This window comes from Herpailurus yagouaroundi, unplaced genomic scaffold, assembly GCF_014898765.1.
Source record: "Herpailurus yagouaroundi ecotype Mexico unplaced genomic scaffold, PumYag 139, whole genome shotgun sequence".
Classification (NCBI taxonomy): domain Eukaryota; kingdom Metazoa; phylum Chordata; class Mammalia; order Carnivora; family Felidae; genus Herpailurus; species Herpailurus yagouaroundi.
Genome location: NW_024412394.1, coordinates 12,766,557 through 12,788,828, shown reverse-complemented (window position 1 = coordinate 12,788,828; position 22,272 = coordinate 12,766,557). Strand labels below are relative to the sequence as shown.

At 38.8% G+C, this 22,272-nt stretch overlaps 1 protein-coding gene across 2 annotated transcripts in view; it reads left to right on the top strand.

The window, feature by feature from the left end:
* Positions 1-22,272, top strand: part of CYP39A1 (cytochrome P450 family 39 subfamily A member 1) — a 94,255-nt gene that overhangs the window by 39,847 nt on the left and 32,136 nt on the right. For both annotated transcript variants that reach the window (XM_040473687.1, XM_040473686.1), the window contains exon 8: positions 20,294-20,427. In XM_040473687.1, the coding sequence (XP_040329621.1) occupies positions 20,294-20,427 (134 nt within the window). The remainder of the gene's footprint in view (positions 1-20,293; positions 20,428-22,272) is intronic.

The following is a 22,272-nucleotide window of genomic DNA, read 5'->3' as shown; positions in this document are numbered from 1 at the left end:
TCTTCTTCTTCTTCTTCTTCTTCTTCTTCTTCTTCTTCTTCTTCTTCCTCTTCTTTTTTAATGTCTATTTACTTTTGAGAGAGAGAGAGAGAGAGAGAGAGAAAGCAGGGGAGGGGCAGAGAGACAGGGAGACACAGAATCTGAAGCAGGCTCCAGGCTCTGAGCTGTCAGCACAGAGCACGATGTGGGGCTTGAACTGTCGAACTGTGAGATCATGACCTGAGCCAAAGTCGGATGCTCAACCGACTGAGCCACCCAGGCGCCCCACGTTACCAAATTCTTTAAGCCTGTTTCTTCTTTAGACAAATGGCAAAATAAGAGTGCCCACCTAATGGAGTTGTTAGGAGAATATGGCAAATATAAAGCAGACAGCACAATATTTGTCAAACTATAGTCGTTTTATGAATCTTAGCCATGACCAAAACTGATATAACCTGTATCAGTTGTATAAAATTTTACAATCTTGTCACATCATGATATTAGTGACTGTTATGACTCTGAGTTTTTCTACATTTAAGTATTAGCATTTCCTTTTAAAATGCCATAGTTTTCTTGAATGTTTACAGCAATAATTGAATTATTTTGTATCAGTTGGCCATCCCTTTAAAGGGACTGAATGCAGCAGAAATATATCATGAAGACATTTCTATCTAATATTATCCTAGAGGGTAGAAACAATAGTAACAATAATGACTAACAGACCCAATTCCAATTGCTTTTTTTTTTTTATTTAAAAAGTTTCTTTAATGTTTTTTATTGTTTTTTTGTGACAGAGAGAGAGAAAGAGGGAGAGAGAATAAGAGCAGGGGACGGGCAGAGGGAGGAGGGGAACAGAAGATCTGAAGCGGGCTCTGTGCTGACAGCAGCAGGCCCAATGTGGGGCTCGAACTCACAAACCGTGAGATCATGACCTGAGCTCAAGTCAGATGCTTAACCAGCTAAGCCACCCAGGTGCCCCTCAGTGTCCACTTTTTTATATCACTAACTCCTAATGCAAAGTCTGCGTTGGTAGATCTGATTGGCAAAGTCTTATTTTCACATCCTAGCTTCCAGGGAGGCAAGGGGAGCAAGAATCTGGCATTTTTCAGCTCTGTGATGGTAGGCAAGCTTCTGCTGAAACATGGGGTGCAGATATTGCACAGTCAAAACTAACACATATCGATATGTGTATGTAAGTAATGGAATATGTATCTTTATATATATATATGTGAGTATAGAAAATAAGCATATTTATTATATTACCATATAAATATATTTTTATAAATGCAAACACATTTCATAAATATAATATGTACCTTTATATCTAAATATTTGTGTACATACACACATAGCATCCCTTGACTATTCCCAGGTGAGGTGACCCCTTGCTAACAAAGTCCATGAAAGCAGACAAAGAACAGTTAAATCTTCTCACCTTTCTATGGGGCGCCTGGGTGGCGCAGTCGGTTAAGCGTCCGACTTCAGCCAGGTCACGATCTCGCGGTCCGTGAGTTCGAGCCCCGCGTCAGGCTCTGGGCTGATGGCTCAGAGCCTGGAGCCTGTTTCCGATTCTGTGTCTCCCTCTCTCTCTGCCCCTCCCCCATTCATGCTCTGTCTCTCTCTGTCCCAAAAATAAATAAATGTTAAAAAAAAAAAATCTTCTCACCTTTCTCATGTCGCTTTGTACTTGTATAAACTATGAATTTTCAAAAACAGCGCAATAATTGACTGACACACCTTTGTGCTGCCCAAAGTCAAATGCTCATTTATTTTTTTTTAATAAAAGTTTTTTTTTAGCTTATTTCAAGAGAGAGAGGGAGAAAGAGAGTGGGCAGGGTAAGGGCAGAGAGAGAAGGGGGAGAGAATCCCAAGCAGGCGCCACACTCTCAGTACATCAGTACAGATCCTGATGCGGGGCTCAAACTCATGAACCGTGAGATCATGACATGGGCCGAGATGAAGAGTCAGACACTTAACTGACTGAGCCACCCAGGCACCCCTAATCTTCTTTATCCTGTGTATCTAAAAATTCACACACTTGTAGCTCAACCAAACTTTGTGTGTTTTGATAAAGAAAGAGGAGCTTTTGTCTTTGTTTTTTTCTGAATCTCTTCCTCTTCCTAAAGGGTTTTATCTATTCTCAATATAATGAACATTGCTCTTTGTACCGATAGAACTGTTCTAAGAAGAAAATAAAGCTATTCATATTTTTACTTTAACATTAAACTACATATTATGTCATATTTGAGTATTAAAGTATTTACACTTTAATTTGTATAATGTCATTCCATTAACCCACCATTTTGGTTTACTTTTCTTTTTTATTTTAATTAAAATGTAGGACTACAGGTTTGTTTAGGTGCTTCTTGCATTTTTAGCTTCATTGTGCTTTGTATTCTCTAGATAACTACTAAAGGACTATAGGATCACAGACGATTCACCAACACAGCATAAATACATTTATGAGCAACTGACCAAAAGCAAGTTCAGGCACTCACATTTGGGACCTGTTTAGGCTATTAAAAAGCAATTTTCTTTTCCAATTTTGGACTCCCACGGTGAGGGTCTGCCCACCAGGAGAGGGTCATTCTATCTTAAAAACAAAACCCATAAAAATGCAGTTGAAATCTTTAGCTGGTTATATTGGCCCTTTCTACCCTTCTTTTTTTTTTTTTTTAATTTTTTTAGAACTTTTATTCATTTTTGAGAGAGAGAGCACAAGTGGAGGAGGGGCAGGGAAAGAGGGAGACACAGAATCTGAAGCAGGCTCCAGGCTCTAAGCTGTCAGCACAGACCCCAATGCAGGGCTCAAACCCATGAACTGTGAGATCATGACCTGAGCCAAGTCGGTTGCTTAACCGACTGATCCACCCAAGCACCCCATCTACCTATTCTTTTTAATGTAAGGAAGCATTAACACTTTTTTTTTTTTTTTTTGAAATTTTTTTTTTTTTTTAAAAATTTTTTTTTTAAAGTTTATTTATTTTTGAGAGAGAGAGAGAGAGAGAGGGAGAGTGAGTGCCAGTGGGTGAGGGACAGAGAGAGAGAGAGAAACACAGAATCTGAAGCAGGCTCCAGGCTCTGAGCTGTCAGCACAGAGCCTGACGTGGGGCTCGAACCCACAAGCTGTGAGATCATGACCTGAGCCAAAGTCAGACGCTCAACTGACAGAGCCACCCAGGCGCCCCAATAAAATTTTTATGTTAATATACAAGGAACCAGATTAGTAATAGAAATGCACCTACATAGAAATGATCCCTGTCTTACATGAAGTTATTGTTTGTGTATTGTGAAAGATACATTACCAGATTTTCATGGGATTAGAGTCACGAACTTGACTTACAAGTTTCAATCTGGTCGCTCACTAGTTGTGTGACTTTGGATATAAGAGAAAATTTACTCAGAAACAACCAATAATGTTTTTTTATTCCTTTGTGTTCTGATTTAGCAGCAATCCTGACTGGGGATGCATGGTCACTGACATTGTCCAAGTGGCCAGATGCTATATTACATGGTGACGTTGACTCATGTGGCTACACTCACCATACATTGGTCAGAAAAGGTTCTGTCTCTGCCCCTAATTATAAACAAGTATAAAAATTAGCAGTGTGATAAATGAAGTTCAGAACCTGTGGTGATGTTCTAGGCAAAATCCATATTGTTTGTATTATTACAAATAGTTCGTTGGTTTTACTTCATTGCATTTAAACATTTTTATTTATTCTTGAAACCCCATCTGTACACTTCTTAGCTATATTATAATATGTGTACAATTTCCCTCCACTTGAGTATGTCTCCATACCATCTTGCCAACCAATAACAACATTCTTGGAGGACTCCATCATGACATGTTAAAGACCCAGGTCCCTCCAGCTAACTGAAGAAGCTCACTCTCATTACCCTTCTGCAACCTGCCAGGGCTCAATGGCTGATAGCCAAAGTTGTGTCTGTGATAGATTCTTGGCCCTTTGTTGCCCAAAATATTGAGAAAAAAAGGTCAAGTAGCAGAACCAAGGTCACTTCAATGGAGTCATGAGCAGAGGTAAGTTATTTAATTAAAAAAATTTTTTTCTCCATTTCCACTGGTTGCTTGAGAATATGTACTTAATATAGAGGTTTTGGAGGCTGTAACTTATCATACAGAAAATTTCTTGCATAGCCTTGTTTTCCTTTGCTAGTCCAACTTTTTAAATACTAGAATGGCAGGCTCCGTGCTCAGTATGAAGCCTGCTTAAGATTCTCTCTCTCTCTCTCTCTCTCTCTCTCTCTCTCCGTCTGCCCCTCTCAAAAATAAAAATAAATTTTAAAAAACAGTGGGGCATATGTCTTGATTTTGGGTTGGCTCAGGTCATGATCCCAGGGTGGAGGGATTGAGCCCCACATTGAGCTCTGTGCTGAGTGTGGAGCCTGCTTAAGATTCTCTCTCTCTCTCTCTCTCTCTCTCTCTCTCTCTCTCTCTGCCCCTTTCCCCTGATCACATTCTCTCTCTAAAAGTTCTTTAAAAAAATTAAATAAATAAATACTGGAATGGACCCAGCAAACATTCAGTTATGCTGGAATTTCTCACAAACTACTTGTCATTCAGCAACCTTGAAGAACATACATAGATTACCTAAGAAAGTGTTTATTAATGCAGGATATTCCATCTAGAACTGTTCTAGTCCACTCTGAATATATAATTTTGTTATCCTCTTTTTCCCTTGACCTTAAAGACCAAGACGGTGTCACTTTAGAACTCAAAACTTGTTACTTCCCAATCCACTAACTTAGCTGTAAAGAACAGGGTGAAACTTGAACATAAGATTTTTGGCCCATGATAGATTTCCCGGGTGGATACATTTCCTCCTACATTTTCTGCCTCTAATACCTGATTGCATATCTTCTGGTGCTCTAAATCAGGAGATTTTGTGTGAAATCACTCTCTATTTTATTGCCTAGCTTCAACAGGCTGAAAGAGATAGCTATAGATCATTTGATATCCTGTTCAAATTTACAAGCTTGGAGATAGGTCCCACTCAGGCGCTTCTCATTTTATTAAGTGTTTCATGTCTCACTTGGTGGGCACTGTTCATCCGCTTTACTTATCCTCTACATTTTTCATTCTGACAAAGTTCTTTTTTCCATGTGTTCCATTAGAGAATTATTCAGGCATTTGGATGATCTTCCTTTCCCTTTAGCAAACACTGAGGTAAAGGCCTTAAGATTGGGTTGACATCTCTCCAGAGAACACCATCTAAAAATTCATAGTCATTATGTAGAGTTTTTAAATAAAGGGCATTTCTAGGTCAAAATATATTTAACATTTTATAATCTACCTACTGTTGTCTTGTGTACTTAATCTCTCTCTCTTTTATTTATTATCCATTGGACTATGTCCTTTATTCCTTGAAAAAGATACTGTAATTATAAAGCAGGCTTCATTTTATATTCCAGTAAGTAGGGAAACTGATAACTTCTTTGCAATATATGAAAGAAATATTTCTGAAAATAACACAAAATACTGGTTTTTTTCAGAGGAGAATCTTATGTAGTTGACTTGGTATAGTGACCTTAAGCTTTTCTCAAAATGATAGAATGGGATTTGGGATATTTTTATATGTGCATGTAATGGAAGAAAGGGTGGGGAGCATCAGTCCCTTAGTTATCAACTCCTGATCTTACATTCGCTAATAATAACCTGTTCTAAGCAACATTGCATTCATTCGTTGGTATCTTTCTCAATCCATTGTCATCACTGCCTCTTTTTAACATACCCAGTCTATGGTTATGAATGTCGAACTGAAGCCACTGAGCAGAGGCTACTTCCAAAAGATTATTGCTTATAATATTTCAATAGATGTCAAGCAGAATACCGTGCACCGGTCATTGATCCCAGAGGAGGACTCTAAATGCTTCTGCAGCTTGGTATCAGAATCTTTAGGAAAAACACAAAGCAGTAAAGCACTGGATGGAACACACTCCACTTACATACAGAAGAGACCGAGCAGTGGGTCTCTCCCTAGCTTACCCCTCTTGTGCCTCAGTGGAAGGAACCGGGGCCCTCTCCCCTTGGAAGACAGATAAAACAGTGGGGGCGGCCAGATGTCAGATGGTGCACATGCTTTAAGCAGAGACAAAGGAAATTTCACTGTGCCTGCCGCAAGGAAGGATACTCCCACCCGAGTTGATAAGATCAGCACAGGCTGTATGGGCTCTTTATTCTTGGTAAGGTGTAATCCAAGTCCAAGGCCCATTCTTATACAGCTGAGTTGGAGTCCAAGGACTGGGCGCATGAGACCGACTTTCCCAATGATAGGAACGTGCCTCTTTGATAATAAGATTGTATCCTAGATCCTTCAGATGCCAAAAAGTCATGTCTACCGCTAGAAAAGTCACAAGAACCAGACGTGGAAGGTCTGAAATGACTGAGGGGTTTGGAAAAAGCTGGTGGCTAGAAGGGGTGCGTGAAGCCATGGTTTGCCAGCCTCCAGCGACAACCCCTGAAGCCCCTAGTGCCCATATTCACAGAATCTGTGGACAATCTCTCAGCTTCATCTTTGCTTTCCCATCTGTATCCACTTTTCTCATCTGTATTCATTGCCAGTGCCTTAAACTCCTTTTTTTTTAAGCCTTCCTATTCATTTTATATCTGTCCTTCCTGTTCATTTAACTGGCATTTGTCTTGCATAAAGAAATTGGGTTAGGACATGACCTATATAGAGGAATTAATAACATTTTATAAAAATATACTTTAAACAAAACAACCTAAATAAAGAAAAAAAAGCACACATGTTCCTGGACAGAAGGGTTTAATATCATGAAAATGCCAACCCTTTTCAAGTTAATATATATTTAATCAATTTTAATGAGAATTCCAATGGATTTGGAGCGGGGTAACTAAATGACCTAAATATGTTTTGAAGAACAAGTGTAAATAAAAATAACAAATACTGGAAATATAAATTAGTAAGGCCAGTTTTGTCCTACCTCATTTTAAAACTTATTTATAAAGCCGCCATAACAAAAGAGGACACAGTTGGGCTACAATTGATTGGCATAACCCTTATTTGTTTACCTTTTGCCTACAAAAAAGCAAATTCACAGCCTTTTCTTTCAAGACTAAAAAAAATATAGGAAAAGGATCATTTTAAAAATTCTCTTTCACATTCTTGAAGCAAAAGTTTTTAAACCATCAACGTTTGCAATGAATTAATATTCTAGAAACCCGCAGTCCTTGGAGACACTATACCTATAAAGAATTTATAGAAAACAGCAGTGAACTAAAAGCCCTTAACTTTGTAGGCTACTATGTACTTCATAGTCTTTCATCTACCATCACCTCACTCTTGAATTTTCTGCCAATTTACAGTCTTTTCTCACAAAGTTTTGTCTCACAGAACATGTATAATAAGGCACATGTGTAATGTACATGGACAGTCATGAAGTTAATATTTTGTAAGGAAAAAAGACCCAAAGACTATATCTTTTTTTCTTTATTAAAGAAATATTGGAGAGAGAACACAGAATACCTACTTTTTAAATCATGTTTTTGAAGGATTTCAACACAATAAGCTTATAGTTTGCTTGATATGTTATAGTTGCTTGTTAGGTTTGAAATACAAGCTTTGTATTTTCAAAAAGGGTCCAGATATCTTTTGCATATATTTTCTCACCTCAGGAGCTTCCCTGAGTGGACCTCCTTATCTCAGCCTGTTCCTCATATTCCAGGGGCTTCTGTGAGATACCTGAATGAGGCAACAGGATATAACTCAGTTCCAGGGATCTCTTCTACTCTTTCTTTAATTAACTCATTATCTTTTTCTGATCTTTTTGCTTCATGTGCGTGCGTGTGTGTGTGTGTGTGTGTGTGTGTGTGTGTGTGGAAAATCATATTTACTTCCTAATTATTTTAGGTGCCCAATAAGCTCCCATTCTATATCTTCAGATGCCATAAATCCAGAGTCACCCCCTACTACATGGATAAGGATCTGATCCTTCTCCAAGAGGGAGGAGAAAGAGACAAGAAGATAGGAAAGGAAAAGGGGAGGGGGAAGGACTAGAGACCAGAAGACTGTCATCCATGGTGAGATGGATTCTTAAACAGCTCAGCTCTCTGACACAGGGGAACCCCTGATTTATCCCCCAGGTCCCCCTGCCTAGTGACCTCTCTCCATCACCCTCTCCCTTCTGAAAAGTAAAACAGCCTTTCCCTTTCTCAACATACTCTTTTGAATCTCCTTTATTCCTTTCACATCTGCTCTAGAAATTCATTTAGACTTGATTTTTTTCCTGTATAAAGACATTTGGCTGTGGTGTGCTCTGTGCCCACTGATACCAGTGGCGCCCAGTCTTGTGGCTCATACTACCTGAGAAGGTCCAGCCCCAAACCTAATCCACCACATTCAGGAAAAGCTGGGTCTTACTGTGCAGAATAATGAAGTACCTCATAATTTGCAGCTTGCTTAAACAACTTTACTCTGCAAGCTTCTTTACTCATTAATTCTTTCATTTCTTCTTTCTGTCCTTGATACTCTTTGTTTCTCAGTTCTGGTCTACTCCTGTTCTAGGCCTTTCTCTCTCTCACTGTCTCTCAGTCCTCAGGAATAGAGGAAGGTACATATTTGGAGAAGGGAAAAGTCATTGGAATCTTTATCCAAAGCTGAAAATTAATTTTCCCTTCCAATAATGAAAGCTCAGTTTCACATACTTCCTTTTAAGTTTAAAAGGATAAGTGTAGAAAGGGATTGCTTTCCCCATTGGGAGACAGGCCAACAAAGAAATCTTCATCTCACTAAAAATTTCCAGAAATCTGTACTAGCACATTCTTACCACTGATAATTGTTATACGGTCATCTGACATATAAAACCTGTTATGAATAATAGTAACTATTTCAGGACATTCTATCCACTCTTACTCTCTCTATTTGAGATGTACAAACTTTCCCCAGTGAATATAAGTTTCTCTTGGGGAGAAAACAGCAATTTTGTAAATATTAGAAAATATTTCTGGAATAAATTAGAGGTATAATTTTTAAAAATTGAGTTTTTGAACACTTTATCCTATTGACGTTTTTAAAATTCCTGAAGTGAAGGCATGGATGTAAGATAGTTTTTCTCCACTTTGGAATATTGTAAATTATTGATTAGTTCTCTTTAGCTTTGTCTCTGTTCTCTAAAAACTGATTTTTTTTTTTCAGGAGCTTATCTAGAAGTCCCTGGTTGAGAAAACTTATTTCCTACCCTTATTTTTTTTATCAGTAATTGATGTCATTGCTTTATTATTTTTGAGTAGAAGTTTTAGAAATGCTGTATTTTTTTCAAAGCTGTTGTATAATTTCCCTAAATAAGTCTAAAGTAAACGCTAGCTTTTATTACTTAATTTTTTGTTTTTAAGCAAATTATGATGAAGTTTGGGAAGCAAATTTCTTGATCAAATTTTGGTGGGAATCATTGCTCAAGGTTATGAGATCAGTTTCTTTATTTTGCAGCCTAGACCTCATGTATTTTTATCCCAGCCCCACCCTCCTTCATGTGTACTGTGACCTTTTGCACACACCTTAGCTCCAAATATTTTAAACAAGCTGCTCTATGAATATGAAAAGACAACATTTGTAAAGGATCTCCCAGCGTAGAAAAGCAAACAGAACTAAGAATCCATGCTTTCAAAAGTATGGAAAGAAGTGGTGGGATGAGTAGCGATGCACTCTTTAAATTGCTGTGGAAGTTTATGTTTGCTCTTCGTCATCTTTCCATATGTCCCTGGGCAGTAGATGCACCTGCTTTTCATTGTGGAGAAGCATGGAACCCCCTCAGTCTTCAACCCCGTTTTGCAGTCCCACTGTCTGAATCAGACTCCTCAGAATTATGGCTCAGAAGGTCTGAAGGACTTAGCACATGCCTACTCTTCCCCTCCTTTTCTGGATTATTTCCTCCAAGTTGTTAGTTAAATCTTTACGTAATATTATTCCCGAGCTATAGAAGCAGGGTGTTTATATTTTCTGTACTTATTTACTTACTGTTTGGGGGGGTGTGTGTGCACGTGCGCACGTGCGTGGGTGCTTGCGTGTGTGTCTAAGTAAGGAGAAGGGGCTTGAAATATTAAGGAACAGAGGAGCCACATCTCAAAGAACAACTTACTTTCGTGATTCTATTTGAGTCATGTTCCTTTTTATAAGCCCAAGAAATCATGGTTTTATGATTAATTTTGGAATTTAAGTTGCTTTTCTTTCTGCCTGGGTGAGTCCGACTCATCCCTCCAGGCTTAGCTGAAACTCCAGCCACAGGAAAGAGGGGACGAACACCCTTGCCACCTAAGTCCTCTCTTGGGAAGCTAATATCATAGTCATTTATATACAGATATTACTTTGCGTCCTTGTGTCCAAAATCCTTTAGGGAGACTAGTGACTGTGTCTTTCTCATTCCTTCCTTCTCTTTCTCCTCTAGGGGAAGCGGTGGGTCAAGGTAAGCCAGGGCAAGGGCTTTCTGGGTGGGTATCGGTTTGAAGACAGCTCTGACACGTCCAAGGTTGTCTCCGGGGACACATTATCTCTGAGGCTTGATAGCTGGCAGGTAGTTATGAGGGATAAATGAAGTGGTCCAAAGTATTTGTGACATTAGACGATCAGTAATTAGTATTATTCTCTTCCTATCTCTTTAACAGCCTCTAGGCTTGGCCTGGCGTAGAACAAATATGAAGCAAATTTATCTTGAGTGAATTAATGGCTAAAGTAATGGAATTCTAATCTATGTTTAATCTTAAACAGATATGATTCACTGTGCAATAACATGCTTGCCATTGTGCCTATGGAATCCCCAAACCATATATATTTTAGAAGTGGTTTCCCGTTTCTGAATGCAAAATCATCCTTTCTGTTATTTGGTTTCAAATGGCCTAAGATGTGGTTTGACCTTTATTGCATGTATGCCAAGAACTTAAACAGATGGTTTCTGAATTTTACCCCAAATCGCCCATAACTTCCCTGGTTGTCTTCTGTACTGGTCCCAGTCCCCATTAGGCTCTAGCTCTTTTGATAATTACCTTGGCATTCTTCCAGTGGAGTCTTCTATTTTTAGAGTCAAAATGCTGGAAGAACAAACCACAGATGTGCATTGAAATATGCAGAGTATGGGTACAGAGCCATTTCTGAGAGTTATAATAAGAAAAGTCTTTAACCTAAAGATGTTGTTTGAAAACTTAGCATATTTCCTTTTCTTTTCCTTTGTCTAGTTCCAGAATACTGCCTTGTTTGTCCAGCATCACACTGGGATTTGAGAAACTAAAGATATCTAATCAAAATATCTATTTTCCGAGAGTACTCTACATTTCTCATACATTTTTGTTTAAAAGGTTATTAGAGAAGACAATATCAGTCATAAAAACAAACCTTATTTAACACCTCATGAAATGGACAGTCTCCTTTTGGAGAACTGCAAAATGGGCTGGAAGGCAGGAAGGTTTTATAGGATAAAGAATAAAGAACAAGGAAGAGACAAATAGAAAATATTGGTTAGGGCCACACAGTCATCCTTCTCTAGGGTGAAAAGAAACAAGGAAATAATAAGTACAGAGTTCAGACCTGGCTTGGCATTTGGGGATTGGCAGACGGTATACTGTTTTTCTGATCAAGTGGAGCATTTACAGGAATGTGAAAGTTATCTAAGTCACTGATGTAGCCCGCTGAGCAGAAGTGGCTCCATCTTGGGCCTCGAAAGTTCTTTCAACAGCTTATATATCACATTAGATTTTAAGTATTTTGAACTCAAAACAAACTTTTGTTTCTGTGTGATATAATACAAAACATCTGTATGCTTTATCTTTTTTAATGTTTAAAATTTTTTTTTTTAATATTTACTTATTTTTGAGACCGAAAGACAGAGCATGAGCGGGGGTAGGGGCAGAGAGAGAGGGAGAGAGAGAATCCCAAGCAAGCTCTTTGCGGTCAACATGGAGCCCAAGGCAGGGCTAGATCCCACAAACCATGAGATCATGACCTGAGCTGAGATCAGGAGTAGGAATGTTCAACTGACCGAGCCACCCAGGCACCCTAATTTTGCGGTTTACAGTTCACTTAGTTTAATAAGGTTACTTAATTTAAAGGTTTTTTATTTATGCATTGTTTTATTTGATTAAAAAAAATTTTTTTAAGTTTATTTGAGAGAGAGAATGTGCGCATAGGCACACACGCATGAGTGGGGGAGGGGCAGAGAGCGAGGGAGAGAGAATCCCAAGCATGGTCTCCCCACTGTTAGCACAGAGCTCAGCGTGGGGCTCGAACTCACGAACTGTGAGATCGTGACCTTAGCTGAAATCATGAGTCAGACACTTACCCAACTGAGCCACCCAGGCTCCCCTTATTATTTTTATTTTAAAGGAGCTCAGAAAACTTCACTATTCCTTGAATCCAAACATTTTAGGCCAGAATTATGCCTGTCTTATTATAGGTGGGTCACTTTGGAGTCATGCAAATCTGATTTTAAATACAAACCCTCGTCCTTGGTAGTCATCTATCCTCAATTAAGTAGAAAAAATATTTTTCTGTATCCTGTAGCTGCAGTAATGTAAAATACAAAAAGAAAAAAAGAAAAAGAGGGATTGTTTGTCCAATGTAGATTCTCTAAATAGATTTTTAAAGAGAAAACATTTTTTTTTTTAAAAGAAGATTTAAAATCTGAGTTGTAGGTCACTGCGAATTTATTTGTAACATCCATTTGCCAGGGGCCATCTTGGTTTTCAAGATAAAAGTGAAATTGGTTGGAACCCCATCCCGGTGTTCTAGGAATCCTTGGAGGGAGGAATGAGGGAGATGGCAGAGGTGGAAGCTTGTATATCTTGTAGTTTTCTCTTGACTCATGGTTCTTGCATTTGCTGATTTCTCCATTTACATTCTGTCTTCCCTTCTGCATGTTTTGCCTCTTTTTGGTATTGCATTGCCTCACTGGACATCGCCCAGATCTTTATTTCCCTGAGTGTACACTTAAGGTTATTTCTTAGCAAACTTTGCAAAACATTAAAAATACGGAACAAGGAAAGAGAAAATGATGTTGCAGCCAGAAACAACTTAAAATTGAATACTTGACATAAAGTTGAATATTCTTCTGTTCTTACAAGTCTTATCTGCCATTACCCTGAAGAATTTTCCTGGGCTTCCTATCGGGTAATCAGTCACCTGCCAGGTAGCTGGGTCCCTTCTGTTCTCTCAGATCTCCAGCCTTGTCTTACTTACCTTGAAGACTCCAGCAATTCCAGTCCCTTCTTCCTGAGCAGAGCCACAGACTCTCCCTTTGTTTGACCAAGGACATTCAGGCTTTGTCCCACAGAGCTTCATCTTTTAATGCATGCCATTCGTCAGCGATTTAGTTTTCTTTCCTCCTTTCTTCGTTTTCTTTCTTCTCTTCTTTTTTCCTCCTCCCACCCTTCTTCCTCCCTCCCTTCCGCCCTTCCTTCCCATCTTCCTTCCTTTCTTTCCTCAAATACACTTTAAAAGAATTTTGGATCCCCTCATTTTTAATTTGATGTGTAAAATTTATTATCCTGCACTTCAGTCATTTCAAAGGACACCACTCCTGGTATATTGCCTGCATGATTTTAGTCTGTTGAAAATATTTAAATATCAAAAGTTGTAGATTTAGTTCATTCAGTTATGGAAAATGGCTGCCTTATAACCTAACTGTCAAAGCCAGTTCTTATTATCAAACTCATCAGCCAATCCAGCTTGTTTTCTAATGGGAAAGATCTGTCCTATTTTTTTCAATTCAATTCAAATAAATGTGTCATATGTGTGTTGCTCTGATGCTCCCCTCACTTTTGAATTCTAATTTTAAGATAGACACATGGACAAACATGGAAACAGCTATCTGGTTTGTGTGCAAGGGCTAGTGGAGAAATGGATGAGCTAAGACCTGTCTTTGGGCGCCTGAGTGGCTCAGTCGGCTAAGCGTCCGACTTCGGCTCAGGTCGTGATCTTGCAGTCTGTGAGTTTGAGCCCCACGTCGGGCTCTGTGCTGACAGCTCAGAGCCTGGAGTCTGCTTCGGATTCTGTCTCCCTCTCTCTCTGCCCTCCCCCTGCTCACACTGTTTCTCTCTCTCTCTCTCTCTCAAAAATAAATAAACATTTAAAAAAAGAAAGAAGGCCTGTCTGCTTTTAATATTTCTTTTCTGTGTCTGCTTTACTTTGCTTTCAAGGGCTCCTTCTTTAGGTACAACGTGTTCTGTACTTGCCCTTTTGTTTGGCACTCAAGAGATTTTTATACTGCAGGGAAAATGTACCAGTGTGAATATCAAGATGACCGAGAGGCAAACTTTTACAAAGTGAGGAAAAGTTGATTGTGTTAGGAGATAGGGAAAGAGAACTGAGCCACAGTGTTTTCTTAGACAGACCCATTTTAGAAGAAAATAAATATGGAAGTACCAGAAAATTGGTTTCCTTAACATTATTGTGTCCATGTGCCCTCTGTTGATGAATGTGACTTGGAGACTATTATACGACAGTATCTTTTAAACAAAAACCATTCTTTTCCTAAGAGATTATATTTTCCATGCGTATAGACACATATTACAGGATTATTCAGATGCTGTGCTAGCCATTGTCCACTTGACTTGGTTATATAAACGATCTGTGTAATAAAGGTCACACAGAATTTATGGTACTTGTAAAATTCCAATGCTGGAATAAAATCTAGACTTCTGAGCAATAGGAGGTACAGTGAGGAGCAAACAAGCAGCTTGTTCCCTGGATGCTTCTTAGTCAGGAATTAGCAAGCTTTTTCTGTATAATACCATAGAGTAAATTGTTTTAGGCTTTATGGAACAGAAGGTCTCTGTCACCACTGTTCAACTCTGCCGTTGTAAGGTGAAAACATCCCTAGGCAATAAATAACAAACGAGTTTTGCTGTGTTCCAATAAAACTTTATTTGCAAAAACAGATGGTAAGCTGGATTTAGCCTACTGGCCATAGTTTGCCAACCCATGTCCTTGACTATGGCCTTATATAAGAGAGAAGAAGAGTAGGACCCAAATATATGGCTACAAGTAAGCTTAAGTCAATGATATCCAGAAGGCACTTTGGCAGTCTGATTCTGATGAAGACGGCACCTTTGTAGCTGTAAAAATGATACAATTTTGAGCCAGTTCTGAAATCCTGGGCAATCAAAACTTCAGTCGGACTTATTTCGTTTTAGGGTTCATAGTAAGAAATGAAACCCCTTTGCTGTCTTGTACTTTCATGTGAATAAAAACGAGTGACTTTGGTGTTGATACAGTTGACCCTTGAACAACACTGGCCTGAACTATACATGAAGTTTTTGAATAAGTATATGAGACAATATTGACATAGATACTGACAGATGATTCATTTCATAAACAGATGATATAAATTTATGGTATCATATATATAGTACAATATTGTAAATGTATTCTTGCTTCCTTATGCTTTTCTTACTAGCATTCCCTTTTCTCTAGTTTACTTTATTCTAAGAATACAGTATATTATATATAACATAAAATGTGTGCTATTAATTGTTTATGTTACTATTAAGGCTTCTGGTCAATACTAGGCTATTAGTAGTTAAATTGTTGGCAAGTCAAAAGTTATAGGTGGATTTTTGACTGGAGTGTGGGGGGGTATAGTCAGCACCCCTAACCCCTGCATTGTTGAAGGGTCAGCTGTGCATCTGCTCAGAACTTCTGATTTAAATCTTATTTTTTCCCACTTAGTATGTTTCCCTCCATTGTCTTAAAGAGATGATTTTAAAACTGGTGATAGAAACTGTTTGAAACCCAGATTATTTGATAACATTCAAGAATTTCTTCTACTTCTTTCAGTCCAGCACAGTGGTTCTTAGAGTATGTTTGCTGGGCCAGCAGGCATCAATAGCACCTGAGAATCTACCAGAAATGCAGATGCTTGGGCCCTACTTCAGACTTACTGAATCAGAAACTTGGAGGGTATGGCCTTATGATCTGTGTTCTAACAAGTCCCCAGGTGATGCTGAGGCATGCTTAATGTTTGAGAACCACTGGTCTAGCATATACCAAGTTTTCAGTTAATTCTTTTTTTAATGTTTACTTATTTATTTTCGAGAGAGGGAGATAGACAGCGAGCAGGGGAGGGGCAGAGAGAGAGAGGGAGACAGAATCCCAAGCAGGCTCTACATTGTTGGTGCAGAGCCCGATGCAGGGCTTGAACTCACAAACTGTGAGATCATGGCCTAGACCAAAACCAAGAGTTGGACGCTCCACTGACTGAGCCACCCAGGTGCCCCTCAAGATGCCTTTTAGACGTGCAAGCAGTGCCATCAAGAAGCCAGTTGGATAAAAATAAGATGGAGCTCAGGAAGGTGATCAAAGGCAGATGATAAAATTCACCAGCCCACTGATGATATTTTATAGAAAAGTATTTGTTTGAAAACCACAGGAAAAGAATCCAGTTAGGGAAGGGAGGAAGGCCCAGAACCGAAACCTGGACTCTCCTGGGGCACATTCAGAGGTTGGATAAAGGAGCCACCTGTCACTAGCTCTGGCTTCAGCTGGTGTGGGCAGTCTGGGACTGCGATGAGGACCCCTGATCTTGTCACTTCCTACACTGAACTCTGTTCCAGCCAGCTGGATTCCTATTATGTGAACATGCCCTTACTTTGGTGTATCTAATCCTTTGTTCTGATTTTACTTCTTGTGAGGGGCCTCTCTGACATCCCCTTCACACCTGCCCCTCCCCACCCACCCCAGTGTGGTCACTGTCACCACTGTGCCTGATAGCACATTGCACATCTTGATGTGGTAACACCTACCACACGTTAATTACTTTTAGTTCTATGCCTTTTCAATCAGACTATGTGCCCTGAGAGCCAAGGTTCTTCCGTTCATGTTCATCCTCAGCACTTGGACACTGCTAAGAGGTTCTCAGTAAATATCTGTTGGGTGAATGGTTGGAAGAATTCCGCAGACCTGGTGTCCAATTAGTATTGGGTATGCTTTCAAACTGTAATCTCCCAACTAAGGTTTCAGGGAAAAGAATCACTTTACTAGCTATGGAGCAAAATCAATCAGGAAGGTGTGGTTTCTAAAGAGTTATTACTAAATTTTCACTAATAATAATGGTAACAATAATAAATACCACCTTATATTGAACGCTTACCTCATGTTAGACACCGTGCTAAGTTTGTGTGCCATTTATAAACTCATCAGTTAGAACCTCAGAATTCCTCACTTCAACACTGTCTGGGCAAAGCACTTACCCTTCCTTTTTTCAGTTTTAGAATTTGTTGTCTTTTTAAGTGTAGTATCTTTAAACCTTCAATGTCTTGTTTCCCCTGCAGTGCTTAGTTAGCACTTTGCTCTCCACTAAATGCCAAATAAATATTTGCTCACTTGATTTGGTAGTGATAGCTCTTGCATAGGCAATGATCTCAGCCATTTTTTTTTTTCAAATAAAAAATTTCTGATTCTGACCGTGGATTCTCTAAATTAACTTTTTTTCTGAATTAGCTTAGAAAGTCCAGGGATAGTTCAGGGAAAGTAAGAAGAAGTAAAATTTTTGTTCCATGGCATATCGAGATAGTTTTCTGATGGTAATCATTCCTTTGGTTCCCAGTAACTACTTGTAGAAGATTTGGCCACATGCATGCTGAGACATTTGATATGTGCTGGTAATGCTGAGACAGGAAAACCAGGGTTTGTTTGTTTGTTGAAGGATTATCTCAGAGAGTATCCATAGCCAGTATATAGCTACTTATCTTTTGTGTCCTGGTTAAATAGCTATTGATGATGCTGGTGTAGATAATGGGAGTTTTTAAAAGTTTGGGAATGTTAGCGTAAATAGCTGTTTCTCCTGTGGGATTTCTCCAAACCTGTAATACGCTAATGTGTTCAGTGAATCACCAAGAGAATGCTAACATTTCCTGTTAATTTGGTTGGCCATAAAACGCTTTTTCTGCTTTGAACTTTGGACATCTTGCAAATGCTTCAGAGAACACAATTTGGAAAAACTGTGATCTTTAGGTTGTGAAGATGCAGAAGGCATACCTATTATTTTCCCATCCTGCTATGGAAAAGCAAAAGCAAAAGTTTTGTGAGACAGTGTCCGTGAAGGTTAAACCAATGGCCCCTAAGGTCACTGGTCTCTTTTTAAATATTAGGTTACTTAGGTCTGAGCAAATGAGCAGAAGGTCTTAGTAAAGAACAGTGCTGTGTATCACTATTTCATTGTTGGAAGGTTCATCCTTTCTTGGCCCAAGAGAGGAAGCCCCCAGATTCTCGAGTCTTCACATTTTCTAGAATGGTGTCATGGATCATCTGTAATGGCCTCAGGAGATTTCTCACTGTTCCATCACATTTATACCACCTTCCGGACCCGTTACACCCACTGCCATTTTCCGAACATACCCGTGCTTTGTACAGTCTTCCTTTTGCTTTTCCTCTTTCCTTTGCCTGGACTGTTCATTCATCCATCTCCCCATGTTGAAGTTGGACCTTGGTTAATTCAGCAGTTATTTACTAAAGTCTACTCTTTGCAAGGAACTCATTATAATCATAGTTGTAGACAAAGGTACTCAAAATATTTTGCTTTTCTTTTAGTTAGACATGCACCTCCCTGATTTTTTTTAAATGTTTATTTATTTCTGAGACAGAGAGAGACAGAGCATGAGTGGCGGGGGGGGCAGAGAGAGAGGGAGACACAGAATCCGAAGCAGGCTTCAAGCTCCGAGCTGTCAGCACAGAGCCCAACGCAGGGCTCGAACTCACGAACTGTGAGATCATGACCTGAGCTGAAGTCGGTCGCTCATCTGACTGAGCCACCCAGGTGCCCCTGAACCTCCCTGCTTTTATATTAGAATAAAATACCAGAATATTTTACACATCACAGAACAGTTTCCTTACTTGCATGGTGTACCAGTTAACTATAGGCTTATCTTTTACCTCCTAGTAGACTAAATGCATTGCAAGAATGTCTTTTTTAAAAAAACAAAAAAACTTTTTAAAATGTTTATTTATCTTTGAGAGAGAGACAGAGTACGAGTGGGGAGAGAGCAGAGAGGGAGACATAGAATCCGAACCAGGCTCCAGGCTCTGAGCTGTCAGTACAGAGCCATATGAGGGACTTGAACTCATGAACCGTGAGATCATGACCTGAGCCGAAGTCAGACGCTTAACTGACTGAGCCACCCAGGTGCCCCACAAGAATGTCTTAATTATTGTACCCTAGTAGAGCCTAACTCAACTCCTGGCCCTTACTTGGTGCTCAAGAATCTGTCGAGTTGAATGGAATGTATAGATGTCCCTATGGCTATTAGTAGAACTATAGCTTAGAAAGCCTGGTTTCAGATTTGCTTCTGACTACTCAGGAATTACAGATGTACTGACAGGTCAGATTTCCCAGGTAGCACCCACCTATAACTGTCCTGCAGAATGGGTTTACTTTAGAACCAGATTCGTCGAGAATCTAAGACACAGCTGGAGACTCTTATCCATGCATTGCCACTACAGTTGGGAAGCAAATGTGCAACTTGGCTTAATCAAACTGACAGTGTTCTTTTACTTTTATTAACCAATACTGTCAAAACAAATTGAAAGCTGGGTTGTTTCAAGTAATTTTCAGAATGCAAACATTTTACTTGAAATACCACTAATTAAAATGTCTAAGTGGACTGAAAGGGCCCAGCTATATTTTGGGTCATGGAAAGATTGACCCCAATCCTTTTTCAGATGCCTTCAATCTAAACATAAACTAAGGTATGCACATTACATTAGGAATGTTTGGTGCACCTATGTTTAGAGGGAGAGCTCATCATTCCAGATGTAATACATGTTCCTCATTGTCCCTTTCCTCATGTTCTTTTTGGACCTTCTGAAATGTATGATTGAAAAATCAAAAGCAAAACCAAAAATGAATCAGCAGGGAAGAGGCAGAAATAGCAAGCCAGGTGGCTTCTCCGATCTTCTACTTTATGCGTTTGAAGCCAATCCTCTATTCTGTTTCCTTAAGTGGAAGGAATATTTAGACAAGAAAGAAAGAAAGGAGTGAAAATGGAACACCTTTCCGACGGGTACCATCTTAATCATTTGACAGCCATACGAAGATGAAGCCCAAGGTTGGATCCCAGTTCATCACCTTGAAAGAATCGACAACGGTTTAATTTTTTAGGCTGCACTGGCTCTTGGTAGAAGGAAAATGATAAAAAGAGGCAATGTGTTACTAAACATGGTATGCAAAAAGTAATAGCAATGCTAACACTTGTTGTCCAAGGCAGCGTCTAACCTGTATTAATAAGCTCCCGTGAAATCACTCTCTGGCCTCTTTAGGTCAGTCTTTTAAACAAATTTTGAAATTCTCTCTACAGGTAAAGATAAGATAAAAGTATCTGAGGATGACTTGAAGAAACTCCCACTGATCAGATGGTGTATTTTGGAAACGCTTCGTTTAAGAGCCCCTGGTATCATTACTAGAAAAGTGATGAAGCCTGTTCAAATTTTGGTGAGCTTTGGTTTGGTTTTAAAATAGTCAACCTTTGAAGGAAAAAAGGTACATATTTTGCCATATATCATTAGATAATTCCTCAAGTTCCATTAAGGAAACAGGTTATGGATGAGAGTTGTGCCGTAACATTTTTATTAATGTGAATATTTATCCGTTGGCAACTATTTTAGCTAAAACGTAACTCTTCGATGATCATTTTGGCTATGTGATCCCACATCAGAATTAATATGATCCTATTTAGGTCAAGCAGGTGGATTGGATAGTCTGCTGAGCCAATGGGCAAGTAATCTTGAGCAATGGGTTCAGGAATTGAGGGTATGAGGAAAGTTCCTTTGGGTAACTGGAAGGTAGTTTCAGACTACAGATAACAGCCAGGGAAACAGCGGGAAAGCTGTGGGTGATAGCAACTGATATTAGCAGTCAGCAGCTGAGTGAGGAAGAAAGGTCCTTCCTATGAGCAAAGTAGGAGAAAATTTGCAAGTGCTCCATGGCAGCTATGTTCGTGTGGCTGACTTTTAATTCCGTATTTGGCAAATCAGTCAGGCAGAACAAAATATTTTTTTTCAGAATGACTTGACTTAGGGCCTGCATTATCCAGATAGATCACATTTACTCAGCTCTCAACTCTTGTTAGCTTTTTAGTAATACAGTTTGATACAGTTTTTAGTAGTGGAAGACAAAAGAGACCAAAAAAAAAAATCAAAATTTTATAAAAGTTGCAGCTACACCCAAAGGAGACATAGTTTATTTAACTGGTCTTACATACATTACAGCATTCAGTTTTAGTGGGATTTTAACTGTTTATGCTTTTAAATAATCTATTAGTTACTTTAAAATATCAGTATATAAAGATATGCTTTGAGGAGATATAATCAAACAACTTGGTGCAATTGAGTAGAGGAATGTGTTTATTACTCTGAATAGTACTGTAGGTTATATTGAACGTTTGTTAAACCTTATTTATATTCTGGCTAACAGATAATTAGCTGAAATACAGAAGTTATTTGTCGGCCAGTAGGTATCTTGATTGTTATTTCAAGTATACAGATGCTATACATGCTTTGTGAGATTTATACCTACATATTTCAGTTATTTTGGAGCTTTTGTAAGTGGCATGTAAAAAAGTTTGGTTCTCAATTGTACATTACTTGTTTGTAGAAACGCAGTTGATTTTTGTGTGTTCACCTTGTACTTACAACTTTGCAAAACTCAATGTGCTTTTTGGTCCTACAAGTGTTTTTATAGATTCCTTGGGAATTTTTATGTAGATATTTTATTTCTTTTATTTCTTTTTCTTGCCTTATTGCCCTGGCTCTGACTTCCAGCACTGTGTTGAGTAACAGTAGTGACAACAGATATTCTTGCCTTAAGGGGAAAGCATTAAGGGGAAAATCTTCCACCATTAAGCTCGAGTTTTGGTGTGTTTTTGGTAGATGCTTCTTATCAAGTTGAGGAAGTGTCCTTCTATTTCTAATTTACTGAGAATTTTAATCATGAATGGGTGTTGGAGTTTGTCCAGTGCTTTTCCTGCATCAGTAGATATAATCATATGCTTTTTCTTCTTTAACCTATTGTTGTGATGGATTACATTTATGGATTTTTGAATGTTGAACCAGCCTTTCATAGACATGAAAGACATGTGATGCTAGGCATGACATTCTGGAATAAATGTCATTTGATCATGTTGTCTAATTCTTTTTATACATTGTTAAGTTTGTTTCACTAATATTTTGTTGAGGATTTTTTGCCTGGAAGTTCCTAAGAGATAGTGATCTGTAGTTTTCTGCTTTCTTACCTTTCTTTCTTTCTTTCTTTCTTTCTTTCTTTCTTTCTTTCTTTCTT